Source organism: Apus apus, chromosome 13, assembly GCF_020740795.1.
Source record: "Apus apus isolate bApuApu2 chromosome 13, bApuApu2.pri.cur, whole genome shotgun sequence".
NCBI lineage: Eukaryota > Metazoa > Chordata > Aves > Apodiformes > Apodidae > Apus > Apus apus.
This window is the reverse complement of record NC_067294.1, coordinates 8,564,437-8,583,805: the sequence shown is the minus strand read 5'-3', so window position 1 is coordinate 8,583,805 and position 19,369 is coordinate 8,564,437. Positions and strand designations below refer to the sequence as shown.

The window sequence follows — 19,369 nt, the reverse complement described above, 5'->3', positions numbered from 1 at the left end:
TGGCCAGAGACTGCTCAGACTGCTGCCTTCCCCAGGGCATAGCCCACTTCTCCTGCAGATACTGGAGAAAGATTTTTTTGGGGGGCAGATGAGCTGGGCTTTGTACCTCCAGGGTTTGGGGAGAGCTCTTCAGTTATCTGTTGCTAGAGGCAAATGTTGAGATTTAGCACCAGTGGTGGGACTGTATGTGTGACACACTCCCTGAACACAGCTGAGGCTTGGCCTCTGTGACACTCTTCCCCTCTGTCAATGGTGTGACAAAGGAGAAAGATGCTGCCTCCCCTTGTAGCCAAGCAGCTATGTATGGCAAGGCTTGGCTTCAGAGTTGGTCTGAGCCACCTCTGCCCTGCCGGGGTCTTGGAGGACATTTTGCTGCTGAGGGTGCTGCTGCTGTTGTGTCTTGGTGGCCCACTAACCCTCTGGGATGGTCCAGACCTTGGTGGTGTCTCTTTAAGACCTGGCAGGATGATGATGCTCCTTGTCTCGTGAGAAAATTGGAGAGCGATGGAGGGGGGAGAGTGCAGTACCAAGAGCGGACACTGGATGATGCCGCAGACCGGGGAGTTTTATCGCTGCTGTCGCCTCTCGGCGCAGTTCAGCTTTGGGCTTCTGGCACCAGGCTGATTTTTGCTATGGTGTTTCTGGTAAAGCCCTGGTTTCTGGAGTGTAGTGATTAGGAGAGAGAGCTAAACTCCTGTCTTCCTATATATATATATATGTTTGTATAGTTTAAGCCCCTCTAATAAGAGGTCAAATCATGATTCAAGGAGAAGGCTGGAAAAACTCAGACTAACAAACCTGTTTGAAAAAAATCAGCATGATTTTCTGTTGCAGGGGACAAACATTTCCAGTGGACTAAATCCCAGTCCCTGTTTTGTTTGCCAGTCTGATTAGCTCTGGGTCATGACATGCAAACATTTGCCTGGTGGCTCCCTGAGCCTGGCAGTTGTCACAGGTGTGGAGACAAAAATGTGATCCTCTTGTCAAGCTCTTATTTCTGCCTTGGCAGAAACTGCTACTCCAGTTGCTCCAGTTGTGCTGGTGTTGTAGCCCTCCTGTTGGCATCAGCCTTGCATCCTCACAGGGACCTTAGGGATTTTCAGTGTAACAGGTTCTGCATCTTCTTTGGCTTTTTGGGTGGGGGAATGCGGCAAATTAAAATAAGGCCTTTTTCAGGTGTATGCTTGTTCTGAGCTCCTCATCCCCCCTGGTCATGAGCATGTCCCATGAGCATGCACAGCTATTGCATCCAGCAACATGAGCAGGGGCCGAGGGGAGGCAGGACAGTGTGTATCTACAGATACCCCTCCAGCCTTGCTTCTGCTGCTTTCAGGGCACATCTGTGTTCTCCTTTTGTGCCCATGTCTCATTGAGACTTAGCAATAGGAGAAATAGCACTGATCCATGGGGTCAAGGAATGGTTTGGGCAAATACACTTGCTGCTAGTTCCTTGTTGTAGGGCTGTAGAGACTGTTTGACACTTTGGCAGCCTGAAGACCCTGCCCAGTGCTGTCTCTGCTAGGTAAGAGAAGGTCACTCTGTGCCACCTCCCACCTCTGCAAAGCTGGTGCAACCCAGCCATTGCATGTTAATTGGCTTTGGCAGAAGCTTTAGCTCCAAAGCTCTCGTCTGGTTTTCTCCCCAGCCTTTAGCACTTTGCTGTGGTGCTTGTTCCGTGCCCAGCCCAAGGCTTCTGCTCAATGCTCTGGAAAGGCAGGGTGGGATGGGGGTGTAAAGCTCAATTGATCCTTGTGCAAGACTAACCAGTGCTGGAAACTGTGCCCGTAAGTCTCTGTGCTGTTTAATGCCAAAGTAGTCTGATAACTTAGTGCTGCCCTCTGGCTTGATTCAAGTTTATTCGGAGGTAATACTGTGACTTTTTTTCCCCTTTCATAGCTTCTGGAATTGTACCCTGTATTTGACTGAGTCATGCTCTGTGGGTCTGTAATTATCTGTGTGGCTGACATATCCATTAAGGGATTTTATATGTTAATCTCACAAGATTTGCTACTCATGTTGATGCTTTCATCTCACCGGCTGCGTGTAACCTCTGCGTGCAACGTGCTGGGTTAACTGCAGGGCAACCAGAGATGAGGACAAGCATTTGTCCCTGCTGGTCTCTCCCCAAGCCCCCTTATCTCTGACCCCCAGGTGTGCAGTCAGGCTCCCAGCACCCAGCTGAGGCTTCAGGACCACACTGAGCTGTGGGGCTCTCATCTTGTGTGCTTCAAGGCATCTTCCCACGCATCAGAGGGTAACAAATGATTCTGCATCTGTGATGTAAGTCTAACTGGATAATTGTTTTCTAGATCTCTAAGGTTAAAACCAGACAAGTTGCCACATAACTTGGTCAGGGATTGCTGTAATGAGTGAGTGACAAGCCATTAATTCAGTTTATCAGTGACAATAGTACCATCCTGTTGCTGTACTGGTGCATTTCAGTTCCATAAAACCATGTGTTACATAGTTCACTAGTTGCAAAATTAAATCTATATAAATTTACTCAGTTGTTGTGTCTAAGGTAAGTATTTTTTTCAGGAAGTTGGTTTTTTTCAGTGAATCAATCATACCAGATTAAGGAAAAAAAAAAACACTTTCGGTTACTTCAAATTTTAAAATCTAGAACTACTTGAAAGTGGAAATACACATAAAAATTGCAATATTTTGTTTAAAGGAGTCAGAATTTTCAGTTATTTGCCTGCTTTATTGTAGCTGCAGCTGCTCACTAAATTCTAAATTAAGTCATTTTAATAGCTTCAGTAAGTGTTTCTCAACAAATCTATTTATGGGGGTGAGGATATTGCTGAAATGCACTTACAAACCCACCTGTATCTGAAGCTCAGAATTTCTTTCATTTGAAGTGTTAGACACAAATTATTTCACTTTTGGTTTGCTACCCTTTGTTATGGAGAACAAAAAATCTTTACAACATACCTGTTGTATCTAGACACATCTGCAAGGGACTCAAACTCCACATTCTTATCCTTCTCATCTCTGAGGCAGTTTAATACAGTTACCTTTTAAAAATATGTGCTTATTTTGGTCCTGATTCAAGGAATATCCATCATTAGGACAGCAGAGGGACCCAAAAGTGACACTGGCATCAGCTGCACTTCAAGCATCTGCTTGAGATTCAGCTCATGCTCACCTACTAAACTGGTGCTTGCAGTTTTCACTACTCACATACCTACCTATGGCATAAAATGTGGACTGAATATAGAAAGCAGGGTTAGGAACCAGGAAGCCTTGAAAAATACAACTCTAGAGCCATTTCACCTACGAAGCAGGGTCTCTTGGAAAGTTTTCCTAGAATTTGTTAAATTATTGTTATCCTTGCTGTGCCATCATTTGTTCTTCCAGTATGACCCAAACTAGGGGAAAATACCTGAGGAAGTTCAATGCTTACCAGTGGAGCTCTTGGCTTGTAACACATCAATAATGTACAGAGCTCACCAAAGCACTCAGTCATTGCAACACCACGGCACACTGCATCCTACAGGGTGTTTAGAGTCCACTGGGTCAATAACGCACAAATTGAGCCATGGTTCACATCCACACTGAGAAGCTTTTAATGAGGAGAAAAAATCTAGAGCACTAGAGAAAAAAACAAACAAATGAGGGAATTTTTTTTTTTTAACCACAATATTACTATGAGAACATGCTCAGAAACAACTCTGGGTGTCAAAGCTTAGCTTGTACGATTTTTTTATTCATCTGTGGCTGTTTTCCCTCCAACATGAAACAATTTAAACATTTCTGAGTAGGCTGTGAATCAGCTGCTCATGCCCAGCTGTCAGGCTCTGTGGTCTCTCCTCAGGAAGCAGGATGGTAGATCCAGCTTGAAATCCAAAGGGCTGATCTTTACAGGAGGTAGAACAAAGTATTAGCTCAGACTGCTGGAGATTAAAATTCCCATCAAATCTGAAAGTTTGGCTCAAGCATTTGTATCGAACTATGACTTCTCTGATTCTCTGATCCAGAGTTTGACTTGCTGTCCTCTCAAGAACAGCACAAATAGTGAAGAACACTCAAGAGTCTTGTTAAATACCAAATGCTTTAACACCATAGATGAAGATATTTAGTCACTAAAAATTGGATAAAATAACCTTAGCATTTCATAACACTGAAGTAAAAATCTTCCTGGGTGTTGCAAGGGGCGGAGGGGACTTCACTCAGCAACAGTGACCAGAGGGCTCTGCTCGAGGGTCACCCAGTCCCCTTGTACACAGGAGATGCATTAAACCCTGGCCCTTGCTATGGTGAAAATGAGTGGCTCTTTTTTGATCTATAAACACCTCAAAAAATGGTACTTTGTGAGAAGAGTGGGCATGCAATTCCAACTAGACAGTTTCCAATCAAGTGTTAATTATGCACTTTGCTGTGCCTACCACCCCAATATTGCACTATTTGAGAACAAGCTCCCTTTGACTTGTACCTGTTATTTTCCAAAGAGAAAATGACTTTATGGGAAATCTTTTTGCTAGGAGAGACATGGAAATTAATAGCGTGATGTTGCATGTGCCTCTGTGTGGCAAAGAAACATGTCAAGCTCTCCATAGACTCCTGAGAACTAAACAAGCATTCAAGTGCTTTCAGTCAGGAGAATCAAACTTAGCACTTGAACCATCATAGACCTTTTTTACCATTCCCTAGGAAAACTGAAATTGTTCAGCTCTTGCCATGAGGCAGTCCTTCCAGACCTGGAATCTTTTGAGTTGCTTGAACCTAAAACATGTCCTGATTAGTGAAGAGCCCTTTCAAAGCACAGATGTCTGTGTAGCACTCGGGCAACTTATGGCTCTCACAAGATATTGCTATTACTTCTGACACAAGAAACTCAGAACATTTGAAAGGTCTACCTTGTCTTTTTCAGGATAGATCAGTATTTTTCTCTGCTAGTCCTATTTTTCTCTCCCTCAATATTTCCTATTCACTGAAATCTTTCTCCATCAATATCCCAGACAAAGAATTTCAGCAGCCACCCTGCACTGGGTGCAGTGGTTGTCCACACTAATACTGACTAATGCCTGTCGTGACTGCTGCAATGCCAAGGATGAAATGATGGAGGATTCTGTCCTCTGGCACCTCTTCATCCAGCATTTCTGGTTTTAAACAGCTTTAATGAATCAGGACAACTGTCTACCCTCCAAAAAATAATTTTTACCTGGGCTTTACCTTATTGGTAGAAAGAAAGTGTTCAGTACTTCTCACATCAGTCTTAATTACATCCTGAACAGAGTGGAAAATTGTCTTAAACCCTTTGGCATCTACTTGCTGTCAGTCGCATGTCAAGTCAGGAATAAATATTGGCAACTAGATGTAGATTTCACAGTCATGCAGCGGGATTTGTGGAGCTGAATTTGCAGTTAAATTCTTGGCTTCACCTGTCACTCCATGTACCTCCAGTGATGAGCATTTATGCCACAGAGAGGTATTAGAGTTGTCAGACATCCAGAGCCTACAGAAATAACTTCATTTTTAAATGGACTGTCTCTTTTGGCATGAATTATCAGGCAGAACTAAATACAAACTACTTAATGTGTGCTGGGAGCCCAAGAAAATATGTGGAATATTTCAGACTCCATTTAATGCTTCTCCAGAGTTTTGCAGAACAGTAAATTATGAGCTCTATAATTAAGCCACACACTCCTCTCTGATTATGCTTTAATCCTATTTCTTTTAAGAGACTGTGAAAGTTACTAATCAAATAGTTCTCAGGGACCTCAATATAATCTAAAAGGAAACTAAATGTTAACAGGGAACAAGGCTTTACACTTTGCTGTTGTTAACTACTTCTAAAGCTCAACTATACTTTGGAAAAACAAGTAGGTCAAAACTGCCTTCCCTATAAAAAGAAGAAAAAAGACAGCAGAGGTGTTTTCCTCTGAACTTATAAGCAATAAATACATTATTTAGGGGCTGAGCAGAAAGGTTGCCACATATCCTTGCAGTTACACTAAATTCTGTAGTTTGGTAGTTTCTGGTTTACTAGTTTAAAACACAGCTTGGGCTGGCACTAAACCACAAAGAGCAGTAGATAAGAAACTTTGTATTTTCTGACAGGTCATTGAGCTGGAACCTAACATGCTCATGCTAACAGCTCATTTGTGTCTGCTGTCCCGACATTCTGACATTTGCTGTCAAGGTTCCTTTCCCAGGCAGTGAGGAGCTTTCCTATTCACCACCACTGCTCTAATCGGCAGCAGCACATACCAGTCTCTTCCTTAACTACTGATGTGAATTTGGTGTCTGTAGAATCCAAAGAAACACCCCAAAACCCCAAAATTAATATTATGAATGGCCTCTCTATTAAGCAAACTAAATGTGCAAGACAGTACAGGACACAACTTATGAAAAAGGTATTTATTATTTACACAACTGCTATAGTTCCTTAAGAACAATATATACCATTTTTATTTGAAAGGGTCAGTCTTCTTTCAAATACATGAACTGCATAATGCACAAGTGTTGGTAATGCCAAACAGCAGTCACATCACACTTCTATAGTGCAGGCATAAGCAGCGCAAGTCAATGATACTTTAAGAACAGTATGGCTGAATATTGTATTTAAACACAGTGTTTGCACTTTGACAAGATTTAGCTAGAAGAGAACAAGGGTTTTTTTGTTCATGCTTTGTTAGGAATGGGACTTTCCCACTGAGGTTTTTAAACCCTTTGATATACAAGAATAGATCAGGCAGACTGCTTTTCACTTACCAAAAAAGAGTGGGTTTTTCTCTCCCTCAAACTTCAATCTTTTGTTTTCCAGTAAACACTGTTTCTAGTATGAGTTCACACATTGGGGTAAACTGGTCACAGAGGTGGTACTTTTCCATCTTATTGTCTTGCACAGAGAAACACTGACATACTAATACATACCAAACTTAGACAACTTGTAATTTACAGACTTAAATACTGGAATGGGAGAGGGAGACTGTTTCTAAAGATGGAGGGAATAGAGGGCTTATACAATTCATACACTGCCAAGGTTGGCTCCTTACTCAACTTTTTTGGTCTAAATATTTTTTTTTTCTAGTTTCAGAATGGTTTTGGTCTTTAGTAGTTACGGTTGTACTTCAGCAAGGGAGAGGGAAGTATTTTAAGTAGTAACACCAGAACTGAATGCAATAAAATTAACTGACTCATTTCTCCCACTTCGAGCTTATTGCTGTGAACTTTTAAAAAACCCCACAACCAACCAACTGGAAGACCAAGTATAGCAGTCATTCTGGCATTGGATCCAGTGTCCAGCACTATTATACTCTAGCATAAAGCAAGGAAAAGTCCAATGATCTTAGTTATGTTCCCTTCAACTCAGTGCCACACAATTCTATTAGCGTTATTGTCCTTGCTTCTTTGAAAGATACCTGAAAGAAACAAAAGCACAGTTTTCCACAAAGTAAGAGGCAGGCACAAACACATCTAGTACCTTTTATTAACTCTAAGTATGAATCTGCTTTCTTTTCTCATGGGCAATCCCCCTGCTGATAACCAACAATTAGAAACGTGATCAACACTACTTAGGATTTTATTTGCTTTCAACATTCTTTCAATTTCATGATAGGTTATCATAGAGTTGTGTTTTGAGTTAAACTCTATTAGGTTCTTTAAACAAAAGGGAGGAAGGAAATAGAAACATGGTTTATTCTAAGAGGTTGAAAATTACATCTGTGGGGAAAAGTAGCTATTACACCTCTTGAGATGATAAAGTCCCATTAGAAATGGCACCCCTTCAAATGAATTCAAGACTTTAATGCACAGTCATCCAGCATAACCTGAAAAGAACAGCCCTCCTCCAGCTTCTTTAGAGAAGTTACTCTAAAATGCTTGTTGTCTGATAGTTCTCTTACCACTACAGCTGGAGTAATCTGGCTGAGCTGACAGCATAACTTTGTAGGGGTGGAAAGAGACAGATTTCCAAGGACTATGTTCCTTCAACAATTCTTTTTCCCTTTAGGAAGCATAATTGCTTCAGTGAAAACAATCAGTACTCCTGCATGCTGGACAAGAATCAAAATAAAGGTCCATTCTCTCAAAATCTTATAACTTTGGGGAAGCCACCCAAATACCATAGCCTTATTAAAACTCTACTCAAATAAAAGGCCCTTCATAACTGTAAGTAATGCCGAAGTTCATCAGCTCAGTTGTTTCTGGTCTTTGTACAGACAACCTCAAGCAAAACACTCTGGGGTCAGGGACAGAAGTAAGAAGCAATTTCGACTTTGTTCTTACCTTTCCCAATGTTTGTGATTGAGCTCCAAAAAGTCATCTAATTTTGCTATTTCTTTGAGGTATTGAGTGAGCTTTAGAAGCTCCTTGTCTTTATCCCGATTTAAATGTGCTTTCATAAAAGGCCTTATCTGTACAAAACAAATACATTGGGTATAACTATCTGCTCAAAGTAAGAAAAATGCTTCCAATTCTCTGTCTTTTTACAGAGAATTAAAATATATTTTCAGCATTACACTCAGTTATAATTTCTCTTAGGAAAGAGGAAGAAAAACCTTTTACACCAGTGGCCACATCCAATTTGTGCTTTTCTTCATGCAGACTGGACTGCAAGGGTTTTTGTCCTGCATGCCCACAAAGAAGAAATGTGCTTTGTCTTGCACTTCAAGCCTTCCCCTCCCAGTCAGAAAGAATGATAAAATGATCTGCAGTGGATTGCCACATTTTCTCATAGGATTTCATAGATATTTTTGCAGGAGACATGAGGGGTTTTCAGCTCTGCTTTGAGTTGTGTGGCATCACTGGAACCAGATGAGTATTTTAGCAAAAAGCACTTGATTACAGTCATAGCTTCTGTGAAAAGAGATGTTGGAAATAAAGCTTATCTGACAACTGCTTTCAGCCTGGAATACATTATACCTGGGGCTTGTTTTAGGGATTTAATGTTCTTGTCTGCAGCTGTTAACAACATTTTGACAAACATCTTTTAAATTTGAGCTAGAGCTCTCTGGGTAATACTCTCCCAGCAAGATCTTTGCTGTTCCTGACTCTCCTAACACTGCACAGTTCCAATGATGAACTGGTGGCAATTCTATAAAATGAAATATTTGCTGTTTTGCAGTCAAAATTAATTGTTTTCCACAACAGAACACTTGCTATTAGATTTGCATACTACTATGAAGTACCTCCATGTGTATTTGATTGATTTTTCTGAATATAACCACTCTTGAGATTGAACATCATACATTTCAGTGGTGTCTGCCAACAGTGCCCAGCTTGACCATGGCTTGCAGGTATAATCTAAACAGAAACCATCATTACCTTGATTTTATTAGTCCCTTAAAAGCTAGGGCTTAGGGTTTGAAACAATGCTCATTTACTACTACTATTAGAGGAAATATTAGTGAGACACATGGCAATCTAAATTAAAAAATACTATTTTAAAATATGCATCTTTGCTAGTTAATAGCCTTTCTTTATGCTACAGCAAATTAGTATGAGAAAATACTACTTGAAGTATATGAAAAAGTAGTAATAGATGAAAACTCCAGTTAAAATTACCTTGAGCCCATTTTGTGGATTCATTAGGAAGTTTCGGCCAATATCATCAAACATAATAGTATTTTTTTTGCTGTAATACTCAGAAAATTTTCCCCAGATAACACCAAGAGGCTTCACCTGAAAAAATAACACACACAAGGTATATGAGGTGAATCGGATCATATGCAGGAGATGAAAATATCAGTCTATAGGAACTTGAATCCAAACTCAAATGGACACTTGTACTCTTTTGCTGAAAAATTAGCAGGTAGTTGGGCTTTAAGGGAAGAGATGTGAAATAGTGTAACATACTACATACTGCACACACTAAAGAAAACTTTTCTGTAGGCACTACATTTTATTGCAATAATTATCTACTATTTGATTTGAATGCAGTGTGACCTGAATGTAATACTCAAAATAGAACACTAATAGAAAGTTTCAACAGAAAAAAAACAAACCCATGCTTCCAAGATTCTTAGTTTTCTTGCATGAAAACTCCAGCATAACTTTATTGTTGAATATTGCAAAGGGGTATGACATGTCAGTTGAATGCAGAAAAAGATCAGGAAAAAACAAGTACTTACATCTATTAGTCCTCTCCTAGGGGTGTGCACTGTTATCATGGCAGCACTGTCCAACATGAAAGTTATCTTGTAGTTTGCATTGGTACTCACTCCAAGCTCCTGCATCACAAAGATTTATTATTAAAGCTTCTAATTCTGACAGTTTTACTGCAGTACAACAACCATGTAGAACCATGATTATAATACATTGTTTGTCAAAGGGTAAGCAGCTGAGGATTACCTGAGAGACACTAAAAATAGGTATATGGGGGGGTTAAATTTTTTTTATCCAATGAAAATCATGAAAGTACACCATTCTACCAAGTGGGGAAAAAAGCTGATAGGAATTCATTTTTACAATCAGAAACTTATCAACTTGATGCTAGCATAAAATCAAAGGAACTTTGCAGAAAAGGCAAAATACAGAGGGGTCTTGCTCTTACCTCCACACACAGTCTCTCACAGGTTCTACATCTTACTCAACATCTATAGCAGGGATAGCTACTGTGTGCTACTTGTTCCTTCCAGTAAGTTGCAACAAATCACAGCCCAATCAAAGATGAACTATATAGAAACAGTTCATTGTTACCTTTCCTCCCACATATGTTCAGGATAGTGTTAGTCAGAAATCTGTCAGTTTACACTTTAAATATTTGATAACTCCTGAAATAAAGACTAACCTTTTTATAAAAAAAAACCCTTTGACTAGATGAGACAGCATAATTTCAATTTCAAACCCTTTAAATAGCTGAAAAATAATAGTAAGATCTGCTGATATGTTATAACAGATATTGCTGAGTTAATTTCTGGTGTGTGCAACAGCTGTAATATGCTAAGCTACACAACAAGGAGAAAATATCTACTGCAATGTCTCTCTTGCAGTTATCCAGCCACATTTAATTGATTTATTTTACATGAAGTGAATCTTGCAAATCAAAAGCCTCACCTACCTGAGTAAGTGTCCTGTTACACTGAAAAAACTAGCTGTTCTAGACTGTCTGAATTCCAGGCATAAATAGAAGTAAATCAGAGATTAAAGGTGTTTTTTGATACTCCCTTCTTTTTAACACTGCTCCTGCTTTGTAGTTTAAACCAAAACTTTTAATGCCAAGTACTGCTTGCTCCCTGACAAAAAGTGAAGCTTTTATAGGCAAGCACCCCTGGTGCTATCAGTTTAAGGAGAGAGCAACAGTTGGCATCTAGTGGTGGGACTCCTCAACCGATCAAGATTCTGGAGTAGGCACAAGAAAGATAGTGATTCAGTAACATAAAGGGCTGGAAAGGCAACCTAGAAATATAGAAAGGTGACCAATGTGTGGGAAACAGCCTAGTTTTGAACAATGGTTTTCTACAAGATATCCTAGCACTATGCTGACAGACACAATGTAGAACAGATGTAACACTGTGACAAGAAGTGCAATGTTTGCATGGCTCAACAATGATTTTACTTGCACTAACTCTACTTTGTAGTTTTGGTGAAAGGTTCTCATTTCTGAGATTACTTTGAGGCAAGTTTGTTTGTTTAGAAAAATTGTAGCAGTTTTTGCAAAAACTGTAGCAATTCATTATTTTGAGGAAGAGAGCACTAGAAAATGTGCTTTGCTCTGTTAAAACCTGAAATAATGGTTCGTTGTAACAAATAGTGGAAATACAAAAGCTTAAATTTGGGAAACATCTCCCTGAAAACAAAACAAGCTTTGATTTATAGGCATAAAAAACCTCAACCCACCAACCAAACTTGCAGCAATTCTTAGTAAGCTCATTAGATTTACAGCTAAGCCTGACAGTAAATATGGTTCCCACTAGGTCAGCTGTGCAAAACTGGCTACTTGCCTGATTTAGGGACAGAAGAAACTAAGACTGAAAGAGCAGCTCTTACAGATGTTTAATAAGGCAGAGGAAGCAGCAGACACACAGTTTCAAGAGGTACAAGATAAATATGAAAAGCTTCCTCTTGATAACCTAGTCCAGCATGCCACATCTGTCCACTCCTTCAAAAAAAAAAATTACACTGAAAGACTAGAAGTCTATAATTAGAGGTAAGATGAAAGCAACTGTGAAGGCTGCATGACTAAGTTTCATCAGGTATTGCCTTGTCTTTAGTTCTGCTAAATTTAGCACCTACTGCAGATAGTTTGGGTGGAATTCTAAAATTAGATCTAATCTAGTTTTTTCACAAAGATAATTTCAGGTGACTATGAAGATTAAAAAAAAAATTAAAATAAAAAAATTAAAATAAAAAACTTTAAAATTTAAAACTTTTAAAAATCAGGTTTTGATTCATACAACCTCCCCAGTTGCTAACCCAGTCTTATAACACTGAGCATGAGTCCAACTGTATGAAGAGCTTAGCCAGACTAGAAACAGATTACATGTTTGGAATAACTCACTTTCATTTTAGCTTCAATCCACTTCATATTAGTAGCAGCTGAAATAAAAGGGAGAAAACAGAAATAATACTTTAGCAAAATAAGACATTGATGGGCAAAAAAAGAAACAAGCCAAGAAACTGTCCACTTAACATACCAACTTTTTACATAGAAGTTAATTTCAGAAAGTTCCATCCTTGTTACAGCTTCCATGGTTTACTGCCTTGAAGACAGTCTTCCTTCATGGAAGTTTATTTTGAATTAATAACTAGATTAAGCACTAAATGCTTTTAAACAATTTTCTAGATCAGCTGTTACTGAACTACAGCCTGTGGGGCCATAACAGGTGGGCTACACCTGGTCTGATGAACCACACTGCCTGTCCAAGATTTTTTCCTGGAAGCAATGATAAGAATACATAAACCTGGAAACAAAAGTGTCAACATTGGCCACTGATCTAAGAATACATGGAAACGTTGTTCCAGACTATAAAACTACATTTTTAAATACAATTTTAATGTGGTTTGAACTCTACACTGGCTAAAGTCTGTTCTCCAGCTGTTGGACAGGAAGTGAAACAGCTGCAATGGCAAATTATCAACCATCCCTGTAGACAAGAGAGTTCGATTCATTTGGCAGTTGACTACTTATTGTCTGGATTGAAATTACTGTAAATACAACTATCAAACAGTGCTTCTATGTTGATTGTACAACTTCGCTACTTCAAGCACCTGTTGGAACAAAGTAACACCCCATCAAATTATGTTGAGCTTTATACTGTGATTAAATCCACTAATGTGAACAGTATGTGGTGTTTTTTCACATAAGAATTACTGTTTTCCTAAAACAGCTCTAAGAGCTGTGTGAACATTCCTGCTGAACATAGTACAGCTAAGCATTCATGTATTTAGATCTTGTGATTCTCACTAAAAAGCAATACAAAAACCTCCCACCTAGAGTCTCTGCTCTGAAAGAGACAATTTATAATAAAGTCTTAGGTATTGGGTATAAAACTTACACCAAATTACAATATCATAATCCTCATATGCAGATGTTAGGAATTCATGAAGGTATGGCCTCATCAGTTCTACCCCAGTTTCAGCACAAGATCTGTGGTCTAAAAAGAATATGAGAGATGAGCAATTAATAATTAAGTTTAAGTTATAAAGTTCAGTCTGACTTTCCTATCTATCCAGAGACCTGAAGAGTTCCATGAAGGAATCACAGGGCACTTTAAAATCATGAATGAGTTCAAAGAAAACAACCATTCCCATTACAAAGGTGGAGATAGGAAGCAGAGGAGATACTTATCTGTTGATCCTTACAAGTATTTGAGGGTTTAGCTAATAATTAAATTAGAGATTTGTGGGTCTGAATACCTTTGAGGACTCAGGCCAAACAGTTCATCTGTGCACCCTGGCAAATTTGTAACAGCTCAGGTATGAAACAGATTCCTTCAAACCCAGGCCAATTAATTCTGTGAAGATATATTAAGCTTATTTCAGATATACAAACACTGCCTGTTCCAATTAGAAAACTGCTGTCAGATTCTGCTAGGAGAAGACCTCTAGAAATTTTATACTCAGTAATAATAGGCTGAACTTTGATCTCAGTTTGCAAAAAAAATCTCATCAAAAAGGAAAAAAAAACTTAAGGAAAAAGAATAAAGCAAGCTATTATTTAATGCTTATCATCAAGCTGCCATGAAGCACCCGCATCCCAGGAAATTAAGTCAGAAGGAAAGTTCTGGCTTCCAAAAAACCAGTTTGACAGAATTTTCTAGTAAAACACATTTTTGTGCGTGTTCAGTCACAATCTGGAAATAAAATCTGCAGCTATTATCCCATGGCTCCCAAAAGGGCAGTCTATCAGGTACAGACAGAAACTGTGATTTTATAGTAACTTGCCCTGCCACAGGAATGTCCAAGATACAAGTTAATCAAGAGAGAGATTTAGATAAAATACTACCTTGCTACCTTTTAATGTTGTCTTACAGAAAGTAAATAGTTGCTGCACTAAAAGTCAACAATATGCAACACTTACAAAGCCCAATGCTTTTTAAAATATAAGCAGAAGACCTCACAATATTAAAAAAGCAGAAGTTATAGAGTGCAACACATACCAGTTACTGAAGATGATTTGTAAAGCAAACATCAAGAAATGTGAACTGGCAATTAAACTGACTCTAAACAAAAGACATAAGTTGCATAAAATCTCACCAAATAGTGTATAGTCAACATCTAGCACCAGCAGCTTTTTTCCTTCTCTGGGAGGATTCAGAATTTCCACTTTGTATTCTTTAACTCTGCGGGAAATTTTTAGTAGGTTTTCTTCCCTAGTATAACAGTGTAAAAAGTTAGTTAATTAAAATGCATCCTTTACATTCCATAACAGGATGTTTTTTAATAGCTAAAACTCCTAACCTATTTTCTACTTCCACAACTTCCTCTTCTATATCAAAGTCATTGACAACATCATCATTATCAGGAGGTGGCCCAAGGACATCTTCCTAGAGGAATAATAATAAAAGATAACCAGGATCACTGAAGGAAAATAACAATGGATCTCAAGTTTCGGTTCCCATACATTACTGGGGAAAAAAAAAATAGAGTTTAACCAAAATAATTTCACTTTACTAGTGGAGAGAATTACTAAAGTATACCAATGATTGTTCAGATTTAAGAAGTCAGTGAATATCAAAGTAACAGGTTTGTACTTTAAGTCCAGAACAGTACAGGAGTTTAATAAATACCATGGTATCAGAGTGCAGCCAAAAACCTTACTCTACATAGGAAAATTAAGAGCAACAGAAATCTACTGCACTGCTATTTTCCAAGTTGTTAATGGAATATTCAAAATATAAAATGATAATGAGGAGACACAAGTGTATTTTCCTGCTCAAGCTAATAAACAAGTAAAATACTTACCAAACTCTCTTCACGAGTGCCCATCATCATAATTTTAGTATTTGGTTTCAACTTGAGAGCTCCCAGCTTGACATCATCATCTGCAGGTTTGCCTATAATGTGAGCAGATTTATTTTTTTTTTTACTGGGGTAGAGAGATTTAAGGGAACTGTCAATACGTTTCATGCTTAATTGAAATAAGCTACTCATCAAACACCAGAACCCCCAAAGCTGTATGATTGTCCTCCTCCACATTAAGTTATGTGGCTTGTCTGGTTTGTAATGTACATTTGCCACACTTCTATGTCAGTCATTACAAAATGACCAGGCAGTGGCAATATCCCAGGCACAAATACAGACTGGGGGAGGAATGGCTAGAGAGCAGTACTGAGGAAAAGGATTAATGGGTGGTGGTAGATGAGAAGCTCAACATGAGCTGCCAGCATGTGCTGGAGCCCAGAGGGCCAACATCAAAAGAAGTGGGGCCAGGAGGGCCAGAGAGGTGATTCCATCCCTCTGCTCTTGTGAGAACACACTTGGAGTACTGTGCACAGCTCTGGAGCCCTCAGCACAGGAAAGATATAAGCCTGTTGGAGAGGGTCCAGAGAAGGGCCATGAAGATGATCAAAGGGCTGGAGCACCTCTGTTATGAAGACAGGCTGAGGGAGTTGGGGCTGTTCAGCCTGGAGAAGAGAAGGCTCTGAGGAGACCTTACAGCACCTTCCAGTACATGAAGGGGCTACAGGAAAGCTGGGGAGGGGCTTTTCACCAGAGAGGGCAGTAATAGGACAAGGGGTAATGGTTTTTAATAGAAAGAGGGGAGATTTAGGTTAGACATCAGGAAGAAATTCTTCACTATGAGGGTACTACGCCACTGGAACAGGAAGGTTGTGGCTGCCCCCTCCCTGGAGGTGTTTAAGGCTAGGCTGGATGAGGCTTGTGCAGCCTGGCCTAGTGTGAGGTTTCCCTGCTCATGGCAGGGGGGTTGGAACCTGATGATCTTTAAGGTTCCTTCCAACCTTAACCGTTCTATGATATGATTCTATAAATATCCACTGATGAATAACATTCTTCTGTTCAATTCAAAAGCTAGATCTGGTAGATGTCCTGTTAGTATACACATTCTGGCTAGGTTTAGAGGATGTTAATAAATTCAAGCACATTCACAACATAATAAAAATGAATAATTACCCTTCATTTTAAGTCCAAGTAGTTTTTGGCGCTCTGGTAACACTCCAGTGAGGCCTTTAAGAAACTGCTTCAGATCCAGCACTGTGTCTTCTTCTGATAGTGAAGTTATTGTATACTCCTGTCCACCCCATTTTATTATGAGAGAAAGAGACATCCTTGAAGCATATGTTCAGTATTATTATCTGAAAAATTAGCTGCAGGAGGAAAATACAACAATCAGGTAAAGAAGAAACAGAATTACTCTTTTCAGAAGACAAATCATACAGTTTATTTGAAGTATTTTTGACAGATGATAAACATGTTGATAAAATGAGACTAAAGGGGGAGGAACCACACTGAAACTGGGGCTCTGAGTTCCGCCTCAGTGTACTTAGCAATGTCACATTCACCGTTGGCTCCAGCAGATGCTGGTTTGCTGTGTGTTCTGTGCAGGTGCAGCCTGTTCCCTGCACAACCAGCACCCAGGCAGAGTACTGCAGTACCACAGCAGTCATCTCAAAGCTCAGAAACATCCTCTGCAAAATTTATGCAACCAAACCAGCCAACAAACAGCAAATATGAAATACCTAAAATATACAAACCCACAAGAAGAGTTCTAAACCCAACAGTATATTTTTAGCATTGAATTTCTCTATTCACTTTCACAAAGAACTATGCAACACCTGCAGTAACACACACCCCAGGTCACATCTCACTGTAGCAATATCAAAGTAGGAGTTCAACAACAGAGACAAAATATACACCTACACAGTGCAATTACACTGTAAGAGCTGCATTTTCATTGCAGTGCTGACAAAACAGCCATAATTATACTGTCTTTAATTTACACAGCATCATTAATACAAACTGTATTTAACAGCTTAATCCTATTATGAAACATATCAGAAAACAAGACTTTTAGCTTTATGGGAAGGAAGAACGTGTTTTTTTTCTGTTAAAGCTTGGAAACAGAGAGTCAGTAAGATAAAAAGGCATGAAAAGGCTGTTGCAGACTGCCAGGAGATGCAGAGAAGGCCTCTGCACCACTGATGGTGAGATTGTCCTCGAAAGACAAAGAAAGAAAATAAGAGAGAGCAGATTGGTGAAAAAAAATGGCTATTCAACTCCAAGAAACACATTACTCCAAGAAATAGAGGCCTGGCAATTCTGAAAAATCTCAGAATCAAAAAACCTGATTTATTCTTCCTCTCTAGCATCACATTATCAGAGGTTACCTTCTCTCTGAAAAAATACTTCTTATCTATACACTATAGCCTATTAGGAAAGAACAAGGAATCACTCAGGCATTCCCACTGAGCTTAGACCAGATGAGAAACAGAGGGCTAGATATGACCTGCCTGGTGAGGACACTACAGCTACATCTTCACACTATTTCCTCTAAGAGCCCTGGAAACAAATTGAAGAGCATAATTGGTATCACAGACTATTTTTTTTTTTTCCAAATACCCCCAAATCAGATAGGGAGCTGGGAGTAGTACCCTGTGAGAAATACTCATGAAATAGGGGGTTTTAGAAGCACCAAGACATTTAACTGAGGTTAAGGCTGCAATATTAATGCATAGGGTCATTATAATAAATGATCCCTGTCTGTAATCCTCAGGCTAACTTGACAGAAAAAAACGACTTCTTCTGTTTTCTCACCTGTACCATACAGCTCAAATCATGCTGCAAGAAAATGATGCAAAGGGCAAGAACTGTAAGAAAACTTCTCAAGTCTCTGTCCAGTGCTACAGTGAAAAGATCACCCCTCCAAAGTCGAGTACTTGACCAAGTGTCTATCCTTACTGAATTACAGTCCAGTGGAGTGTTACCAGGCACGCCAAGCAGAAATAAGACCCCTTTATTCAGTGCCAAAACACCAAGGACATTGAGTGGGGACACCAGAATAAATGATTACAGGAAAACGGATGAGCAGCAGAGAAAGTCACACGGGTTTTCAAAGTTTCAACCCTCAGGGCTGGTCACCAGGTGAAACTGAAACCTACTGACATTAAGCCTGATTTGGTTAATTACACTTTCAGAGCCTTTACAAGCCTCTTGGAACAGCAAGAGCCTATGGGATGGAAGGTCATTGGGACAGAGACCCAGAAGGAGAACGAAAGTTGTGTTGCTGTCATTAAATTGTCGCATTACACCACTTTTCTCGGAAGATGGGAAGAGAGACGTGCACACGTTTCACGGGGTAACATCGGACAGAAACGCCCAAGCGCAGGCGGGACCGCAGCACTTCCGACTGCACCGCAACAGGTGCGGGGCTCACATCGGAAGCTGCTGGGTGTCACCCGCCACCGCAAACGCCTCTCCGGACAGCAACGGCAGGAACACGAGCCGCGGCTCGTTCTGCCCGCTGTCCCGCCGGGGCTGTCCCGGGCACGGGGCCGGGCGGGCAGAGCCCACACGCTGCTGCCGGGCCTGGCGAGCCGCGACCGCCCCGCACACCTTCCGGGGACACCGACCCGGCCGAGAGAAGCGCCCGCCCCCGCCAGCCCGCGCCCCAGACCCGCCGCCGGCCCTGCCTCACGCCGGCCCGGTAGAGCCCGGCCTCCGTCGCACATGGACGGGCTCAGACCCAGACCCCCCCGGGCTGTCCCGGCGATCGGGGACACGGCGGCGCTTTCCCGCAGCACACCGGGTGCCAGTGCCGGTCGCCCCGCTCCGCGGTCCTCAGCAGCGCGATGCGGCCCCTCACCCTAGCAACGGAACCGGCACCGTCCCGGGATCCGCCGCACCGGAAGCGGAACTGGCGCCCAGCGGAAGCGGGAGGGGAGGGCGGAGGCGGCGCGCGGCGGCCGCAGCCGCCGGATGTCTGCGGGTTCCCGGCCGGGCGGGCGGGCCCGGATCCCCGCTG

At 40.7% G+C, this 19,369-nt stretch overlaps 1 protein-coding gene across 1 annotated transcript; it reads right to left on the bottom strand.

The window, feature by feature from the left end:
* Nucleotides 1–6,348: 6,348 nt before the first annotated feature.
* Nucleotides 6,349–19,267, bottom strand: UBLCP1 (ubiquitin like domain containing CTD phosphatase 1). The gene is made up of 11 exons (XM_051631354.1): nt 19,211–19,267; nt 16,522–16,715; nt 15,352–15,443; nt 14,848–14,933; nt 14,644–14,759; nt 13,443–13,541; nt 12,446–12,483; nt 10,077–10,175; nt 9,511–9,627; nt 8,233–8,360; nt 6,349–7,367 (listed from the first exon to the last, which is right to left on the bottom strand). The coding sequence occupies exons 2-11, from the start codon at nt 16,673–16,675 to the stop codon at nt 7,340–7,342; spliced, it is 957 nt and encodes a 318-aa protein (XP_051487314.1). The 5' UTR covers nt 16,676–16,715; nt 19,211–19,267; the 3' UTR covers nt 6,349–7,339.
* Between the last annotated feature and the right edge of the window lie 102 nt (nt 19,268–19,369).

Coding starts and splice junctions, on each gene's coding strand:
- UBLCP1 (XM_051631354.1), bottom strand. CDS start 16,675: ATGTCTCTTTCTCTCATAATAAAATGGGGTGGACAGGAGTATACAATA. Junction 15,444..16,521: donor ACTTGGACTTAAAATGAAGG/GTAATTATTCAT, acceptor CTCACATTATAG/GCAAACCTGCAGATGATGAT. Junction 14,760..14,847: donor GTTGTGGAAGTAGAAAATAG/GTTAGGAGTTTT, acceptor CTGTTATACTAG/GGAAGAAAACCTACTAAAAA.